The sequence below is a fragment of the Mytilus edulis genome, chromosome 5 (genome assembly GCF_963676685.1).
Source record: "Mytilus edulis chromosome 5, xbMytEdul2.2, whole genome shotgun sequence".
NCBI classification, from domain to species: domain Eukaryota; kingdom Metazoa; phylum Mollusca; class Bivalvia; order Mytilida; family Mytilidae; genus Mytilus; species Mytilus edulis.
This window is the reverse complement of record NC_092348.1, coordinates 58,831,886-58,840,811: the sequence shown is the minus strand read 5'-3', so window position 1 is coordinate 58,840,811 and position 8,926 is coordinate 58,831,886. Positions and strand designations below refer to the sequence as shown.

The 8,926-nt window shown below is 31.6% G+C and overlaps 1 protein-coding gene across 3 annotated transcripts; it reads right to left on the bottom strand.

The window, feature by feature from the left end:
* Nucleotides 1-1,241: 1,241 nt before the first annotated feature.
* LOC139524059 (uncharacterized protein DDB_G0279899-like) lies at nucleotides 1,242-4,626 on the bottom strand. Of its 3 annotated transcripts, none has more exons than XM_071318612.1 (2): nucleotides 4,566-4,626; nucleotides 1,242-3,122 (listed from the first exon to the last, which is right to left on the bottom strand). In XM_071318612.1, exon 2 carries the CDS (start codon nucleotides 3,086-3,088, stop codon nucleotides 2,069-2,071), a length of 1,020 nt encoding a protein of 339 aa, XP_071174713.1. In that variant the 5' UTR covers nucleotides 3,089-3,122; nucleotides 4,566-4,626; the 3' UTR covers nucleotides 1,242-2,068. The 3 variants fall into 3 exon arrangements, with proteins under 3 accessions (XP_071174713.1, XP_071174715.1, XP_071174714.1); XM_071318614.1 differs by having other exon boundaries at nucleotides 4,594-4,619; XM_071318613.1 differs by having other exon boundaries at nucleotides 4,443-4,589.
* Between the last annotated feature and the right edge of the window lie 4,300 nt (nucleotides 4,627-8,926).

Sequence of the window (8,926 nt, the reverse complement as noted above, 5' to 3'; positions counted from 1 at the left end):
AGACTCGGACTTCTCTTGAACTGATTTTTAATGTGCGTACTGTTATGCGTTTACTTTTCCACATTCGCTATAGGTATAGGGGAAGGGGAAGGATAGAGATCTCATGAACATGTTTAACCCCGCCGCATTTTTGCGCCTGTCCCAAGTCAGGAGCCTCTGGCCTTTGTTAGTCTTGTATCATTTTTAGTTTATTGTGTACAATTCGAAGTTTAGTATGGCGTTCATTATCATTGAACTAGTATATATATATTTGTTTAGGGGCCAGCTGAAGAACGCCTCCGGGTGTGGGAATTTCTCGCTTCATTGAAGACTTGTTGGTGACCTTCTGTCTGTTCTATGGTCGGGTTGTTGTCTCTTTGACACATTTCCCATTTTCATTCTCAATTTTATTTTTTAATGTTAATTCAACAACCAAACTATCAACAAAAGATTTATATTTCATATCAAAAGACGAATTATATATCTACCAAATAAAAGCTGTATTCTTTAACTCTTTGATTATAATCTAGCGTTTCCAATTTATTTCCAATTGCAAATATAAATTATTTCATTTCTCATTAAGGAGGCTCGCGGGTTTAAATCATTTTTTTTTAATAAATATAGCATTTCGCTATGTTTTTCTATAAATGAACTTTATCTTATACTTAATAGAAAAATGAAACGAAAAAATGGAGTCACCGTTCATTTACACTCACAATCTGCCTTCGAAAGAAGCATACATTTTTGTTAATGTCCTTTTTTTCTGTTGAACTAATAGGAGAAATAGCGGTGATATCGAAATACAGAAATTGCTTAACTTTTAATATTATTTAGTTTACAAGTATGTACAGCTTATTCAAAAACAACAATAAAAAAATATAGGTCACAGATGAGTTAAAAGAGATATTTCAATTTAAATGCACAAAAATGGCATTTTTGCACCAAAGGGAGATAATTTGGAGCTTTTTCAATAATATCTACATTTAAAAACCACCTAGGGCCAACACGAATTGATTTTTTGGAATGATTTTTGTACCATATGATAAAGTAACAACTACTTAAGGTAATTAATAAAATTTGTAATGAAAAATAAATGTTTAATTTTTTTCTGAAAATCTTATACCTTGACCTATAATGGTTTACTTTTATAAATTGTTACTTGGATGGAGAGTTGTCTCATGGACACTCATGCCACATCTTCCTATATTTATATTATATAATAGCTTTTACAGTTCATTTCCGTTGAATCGAATACATCAATAAAACAAAAATTATCTATTATTTTTAAGAGAAATATTAACCAAATTACATTAGGCCTTGTTTTCGATATATGTTTCATATCTGTCATTGTAATTTATCAGCTGCATAATTTCGTTGTCAAACCCGACCCACAAATTATCGTACATATCAACAGCCATGCAGATTGGCTGTTCATGATACATGTCTATTTGTAAAACTTTCCCTCCTCTATCTATAAGGTGCTGACAGCGTTTTGCTCGATCTAATATTGTTATTGTCCCATCATTTAGAAATCCAGACGCAATAAAAGAGTTCGTTTCAGTCTCCTTAGGTGTAATTTGATTTTTTGAAGGATATCTCATCTTATACTTTCCGTTCTTGTCTAAAAGTAAAATCCATGATGACAAGTTTTTCGGTGAACATGTGATGCATATGTCACCATCATTCCGATTTTCGCAAATGTGAACAGGATTACTTATTTCGATATCATCGGAAGAAATCACAATATCTTTTGTCTTTTGCTTGTCTATGGAAAACCACTCAATAACAAATATCTCACTTGTAGGACTGAAAAATTTGCTCTCTGACATTGGGTCATCTCTAAGGCATATAATAATGTCAGAACCCTTAATTGAAGATGTGCATATTGCAACTACATTGTTTGGAATGCTCACACTTGAAGATGTGCTTGCGCATGCGCTAGCTATATTTTTTGAATCGACGTTAATGTAGGAATTTAATTTGTAATTTTTAGCTTTGCCAAATATGGAAGAAGACACTTGTAAATTTCTAAGTGTCTTTCTATTTTCCATCCCTAACAATAATCCATGCGCATTGCTTCTACATGCCGTTAATACATTCCCATCTGTGGATGATATCCGCATGTTGGTGATTCGATATTTAAATTAAGATCACTTATACCCGAGCCTATTAACCATGCATTTCGACATTCCTTTTTCGGAACAATGTGGAATACCTTTTGTTTGTGTTTGAATGATACAATTACTTCGAACTTTTTACCTTTCGGGACTGAGCTGTAGAAGTCGCTTCCTCTCTCATCGCTATATATCACTTTTCTATTATCAACATTGGACGAAACTTTCTGTAAAGAATCTGATCGTTGTAGTTCTATATATTTTCTTGTTGGGTTTTCGATAGCTAAATCCTCTTTGTCGTTTTCTCTTTTTGATGGTAGTTTGTATACATCCGTATTAGAAAGTGTTTCGATAGGAGAAGGTAAATCATATTCCCCATAATCTAAGATGCCTAATATATGTCGAAGGTTTTCTTTTATTTCATACTCTTTGTGAAAACGGTGCTTTGGAATTTCAATTTTTAGACAAGTTTCTTCAAACTGGTTTTCGTTCAGAAGTTCATTCAGTTTTGAATCGTAAATGGCAATATCGCTTGTAGATATATTACACCCCTTTATCTCGATTTCGTCGACAATTTCTTGTATGTTATCTTTCCTTTGAGTATGTTCTTGTGTAGATGTATCATATCTAGCATTGGCAACTTGACGTGCGTCTTCGAAGGTTTTAACCAATTCTTCTTTCAATTCATTGAAGATCTTTATAATGATTTCTGTTTTCGAGGAAATAGATTCTACTTCTTTATCTACTGAACAGTTGAAAGATTGTTTTGCAATTGTTATGCGTTCCAATATTCTGTTTATATTTGGTACTCCGGTTTCTGAAGCTGATTTGAATGTTTCCTGTAAGGATCGTTTCTGTCTTTGTTCATATTCACCTATTTTAGTTTTTAGGCAAACGGAATGGTCTCCTACGACACAATCATCACATATAAGTTCTTTACATTCCTCACAGTAGAATCGAACCTCTTCTGTCTCGTGCTTTTTACAAATTGTCATTCCTTTAATTTTTCTTCCGTTTTTCAAACTTTAACTAGAAAGAAAAACATATATGTATATATGAATTAGGGTCTATATTTGAAGACAATTCCACCGGAATGTTAGGCTTGTCCTTCTCATGACAACCTTCATCCCGTTAACACTAATGGTACCAATTTTTATTTATTACACCAGAAGCACATGTCGACAATTATTGTATTTTCAGTGATGCTAGAGGCCAAAATGTTTGAAAATCCAAAACCTTACCTGTTTTTTGTTGTTATTATTAATTTTGTTTTTGGCAAACAGTTGATTTTAATGAGTTTGTTTGAAACATGGTTGGAAAGCATTGAGCTATTGCTTCACTTCAATGTTGGTAACACTTTTGTATATGATTAATTGCGACGATTTTGACAAGTAGTAATGTAACTATACATACAGGCAGCAGCAGTATACCGCTATTCGAAATTCATAAATCGATAGAGAAAAAACAAAGCAGAGTTACAAACTAAAACTGTGGGAAACGCATCAAATATAAGAGAACTACGACACAACAGAAACACAACATTAAAATGTAACACATTTGTACAGGGAATTTTAAGATAAATAAAAAGACTATACCATTATAATATCACAATAAAACAATTATGCAAATTATTATTATCTAAAGTTCTTGTCAATTCCAACAATGAAGATAATTTGTTTTAGATAATTGGTGTTATAAATCAGGTTGAAACATTTAAAATACTCATTAAAGATAAGACAATAACAATCAAAATCAAGGAGTATACAAAGACTCAAAAAACCAAAGGACATTTACATCAACATGTTATAAATAATAAATAAAAAAGTTTTAACATAGTTTATGCAGAGTGCAACCTAAATGATAACATAAATCATACTGTTTAGTTATTTTCATTGTAAAAATTTTATCAATATCGGGACTATTTAGTTTTTGTCTATATAAATATATGTCTTTTGTTCCCGTGTGCTGACCTCGAAATGTCTTTATGTATCAATTATTTCCTGTGTCAATGACACATACCCGATATATTTCTTCTTTATTCAAATATATACAAAAATAATAAAGTAATATTTCAGTTTTCGTGTACTCGTGCATTTTGCAACTAAATTCATTATGAATGTGTGTACTGTTATTTGATTAAATAACTATTTAAAATATTTTTGAAAATTAATTGAGCTAATTTCTGTCATTTAACTTAAAATTAAATTGAAGCTACGTTAGAGTCTTTGATAAATGCACAATTATTAACTTTGTCATCTTTAAGATGCTATTTTTGGGTATATCTACTTTATGTTTTGTCTATGTTGTTAAAACTAGCATTTAAAGACGGTTAGAAAATCAGGGTCTTACCAGAACGTTAGCTAAAATTTGGTAATATCCAGTACCTTAAACTTCTTAAACATCTTAATACTAGGGGGAAAATCAAAACAAATTATGAAAGAGACATTTTCAAACAAATTATTAAATATTCACCTTCAAATTCAAATACAATTACGATTACCTTTATCAGACAACCGGATGTTTATAAATTGAAGTGTTGACCGTCTTATGTTTTGTTCAGGTGATTTTTAAAACACTTTAAACATGACTTAACACATGCAACCTTATTATTAGTAACTAGTTAATCGTATTCATAACCTTCTTACATGTTTATTTGTTTAGATAAATATGTAAAAGACGATGTACGGAAGCTGTTCTATGATCATGGTTAAGATTAATCAGTGTTAGATGTTCAATTAACAAGAAACAAGATTTTAAATTGCGTATGAAATGTATTTTGTTCTAAACAAACATTGTCTGACATCTAACCGTTGTATCATATATATTGATTGTATTAAATTCAAAGATCTTATTATCATTATCACTACAGTTATTTTTAAAAGGAAGAAAGTTGTCAGTTTCCGCCAGTTCCTTTTTTAAAAATAACTGTTTCGAGATATAAAATGTTTTTATACATTCGTATTTTGAATAATTCATAAGGTCATGAAGTCGATTCTTTTTTATTCATGCGCTAGATGAATAGTCAACAGTTGCCCATATGTATTCGGTTTTTTCCTCTTTTGATCATTTTAGATTTTTGTCATGCCCCCTTCAAATTTCAGAATTTATCTAAATTCGGACTTGAGCTAATGTTGTTTTGAAGATTTAATGTTCACATTTTTGTGTTTTTGTGTTTTCTTGTTTGGGTGTATATGTTGCTGTCTCCCGGACGATTTGCACAAATCTATTCACTCTTTTCATACATTTCCCGCTTTTTTACCAATCGAGTATGACTGGTTGAATGCTTAATCCTTATTTTAATCAAAACCTGAACCGTTTTAACCATCTTTTCATTCTGTTTTTCCTTTTGGAAAGGTCATGTTTCATGAACGTATAATAAACTCATCATGTATATCAGGACTAAATTTTGTATATACGCGAGACGCGCGTTTCGTCTACAAAAGAATCATCAGTGACGCTCGAATCCAAAAAAATTAAAAAGGTCAAGTAAAGAACGACGTTGAAGAGCATTAAGGACTAAAGTTCCTAAAGGTTTTGTCAAATACAGCTAAGGTAATCTTAAACCCGAGGTAGAAAAGCCTTAGTATTTCAAAAATTCAAAATTTTGTAAACAGGTAATTTATAAATATAACCATATCAATGATAATTCATGTCAGCACAAAAAAGTGCTGACTACTGGGCTTGTGATACCCTCGGGGAAATAAATCTCTACCAGCAGTGGCATAACATATACGTTTTGGAGCCAATTCATCAATTTTAAAAGAATGTGTGGATCATTATTGATGTATTTTATTTTGAACTTATTTAAATCTTTTTTTTTCTTAAAAGTTCACAGTCGGATTTAAGTTATTTTATGTGCATGCACAGAGCAGAAAAAGGGTGTTACCAAACAATTTTGTTTAATTACACATCTTCCACTTTGGGCTAAAAATATATTTTATTTCCCTTAAATATTCATTTATTAAGGAAATGTTCATTTTGAAAGAATAAAGATAAGCAGTTTCTGTTTATTATACTAGCATATTAATTTTGATAATTGTAATCCTTATTTTAATCATTACTATAAGAGTAGAAATGATTTTTGAAACGTTAATTTATAAAAATTCCTAGAACAATTATCAGCCACAAAGTTGTTCCGGATCCACCTTTCAAACACTAAAACTAAAAAGATAAAAATAAAAAATTGTTTTGCGTTTGATATTTATTTTATATAGATATAAGAAGATGTGGTGAGTGCAAATTAGACTCTCCATCAAAGTCACAATTTGTAAAGCGTATACCATTATAGATCTACATATACAGATGGAAAGCTATAGTATTTTACTTCCGAATCCATCAAAAACATTGTGCTGAATACTTAAGGCAATAGCAGTTTATCGATGTAAATTCCCGTAAATCGATTAAAAAAGGACAAACCAAGACAAAACTAGTAGAATCGCATGCACTTCAAAAAGTAAAATAACCAAAATAACAGACGCAAACTCAAAACGAAAAGTCGCTTTTCAAATGGCAAAATCAAAAGTCCAAAACACATCAAACGAATGGATAACAACTGATTTTTTACTTGGTAAAAGCATTTTCTTATTTAGATAAATGTGCATAAAACCTGGTTTCATAGCTGGCTAAACCTCTCAATTGTATGACAGTCGCATAAAGTTCCATCATAATAGGTAAAGATGTCAGAAATAGGGATAAAGTAGTCCGAATTGTGTTATAATCTTAATCACTATAAAATCAGACAAATGTGTCAATATAGAAAAATAGAAAGCGATACCTAATGCATCGACAGCATATGCGTCTCCTGCTATGCATGTACCACCTGCACTGCGAATACATACTCAACAAATGTGTCGCAAGTAACAATTTGATACCACTGGTTAAATTACATACCATACGACGCTACTTGTTTCTAAAGATCTAATACCGCGACCATTTCAGGGTCAATTACTCCTATAAGATGGCATTGTATTGTTTCAGACCAAATGTATCATATCTTCATCACAATCAAGCAAACATTTTGCCCTAGTTTTTTTTATATATATCTTCAAAAGTAACAAAGGCGATTAAAAAAGAGGGAACAGTCAAAACTTAGAATAGACATTGACCTTTGACCTTGACCTCAATTTCATTTTAGTGAACTAAGGACCTCAAACTAAAATACCATGTGTCTCTATCACTTACAATTCATACTCTAGATTCAAGAGATCAGTTTTTTCAAATACAAAAGGGGAAATAACTACAACATTGAGTATTTGTGTCTCTTCAGTCAAAATTGAACAAACCATGTCTTGGATATAACGAACAATTTGGTAATTTTTTTAGGTTTACGGAAGAGATGCTGTGTGTCGTTTTTTATAGCAGTGTCCATTTAAAATTGTATACGATGCCATTTCGTTGAAAAAGGGATGTATCTATGTAAATGGTAGAAGGGGTATGTATATGTTTATCGTTACCAGATCATCGAGATTTAATCATTAATAAATATGCTGTAACCAATGTTTTTTATGTCATGATTTAAGAAGTAGGAACATTTAAAATGTACGATTGCATATTCAGAGGAAGAACATCTTTAGCCTGCAGCAATAGCTTGGTTTTAATGCACGATACCTTGGTTTTAAGTTATACAGATATAAAATTGAGAAAGGAAATGTGGAATGTGTCGAAGCGACAACAACCCTACCATAGAGCAGTCAACAGCCGAAGGCCACCAATGGGTCTTCAATGTAGCGAGAAACTCCCGCACCCGTAGGTGTCCTTCAGCGGGCCCCTTAAAAAATATGTATACTAGTACAGTGATAATGGACGTCATACTAAACTCCGAATTATACATAAGAAACTAAAATTAAAAATAATACAAGACTAGTAACAAAGGCCAGAGGCTCCTGACTTGGGACAGGCGCAAAATTGCGGCGGGGTTAAACATGTTTATGAGATCTCAACCCTCCCCCTATACCTCTAGCCAATGTAGAAAAGTAAACGAATAACAATACGCACATTAAAATTCAGTTCAAGAGAAGTCCGAGTCCGATGTCGGAAGATGTAACAAAAGAAAATGAATAAAATGACAATAATACATAAATAACAACAGACTACTAGCAGTTAACTGACATGCTAGCTCAAGACCTCAAATAAACTGATTGAAAGATTATGTCTTCATCATATGAATATCAGGTACAATACCTCCCGTTAGGGGTTTAGTATCATACTATCATAAAATATATGAGAAGAACATAACCCGTGTCATGCCAACAACTGTTTTTCAAATAAATGTGTTTAGTTCAGATGCAAAGACCATATAAGTGAATCAATATTAAAGCCAAAATATGCAATATTTAATGACCTGACAACAGTATCGTAACTATATCCCTTCTTAATAAGTCTATTTAAAGGCTTTGTAAACTTTTGAGGTGAATATTGACATTTTTGTGCTTTGTAAAGAATATTACCATAAAAGATTGGATGTGAAATACCTGAACGTAAAAGAAGTCTGCATGTTGAGTTATATTTACGAATTATTTCCTTATACCGATGATAAAGTTTAGTAAATGTTTTGACTAGTTTGTGATATCGAAAACCCTGGTGTAATAATTTTTCAGTAACACATTAATTTCTCTCGCTAAAATTTAATACTTTGTTACATACACGAGCGAATCGTACAAGTTGAGATATATAAACACCATAAGATGGTGACAAAGGCGTCACCATCTAAAATGGATAATTAACGATATGAAATGAAAAATCATCTCTTTTATCATATTTTTTTGTATTAAGCTTCCCGTTAATGATATAGATATCACGATCGAGGAAAGGGCAGTGGTCATTGTTAGTATTAG

Bases quoted from the DNA above. Each gene is read 5' to 3' on its own strand.
- LOC139524059 (XM_071318612.1), bottom strand. From the start codon at position 3,088: ATGACAATTTGTAAAAAGCACGAGACAGAAGAGGTTCGATTCTACTGT.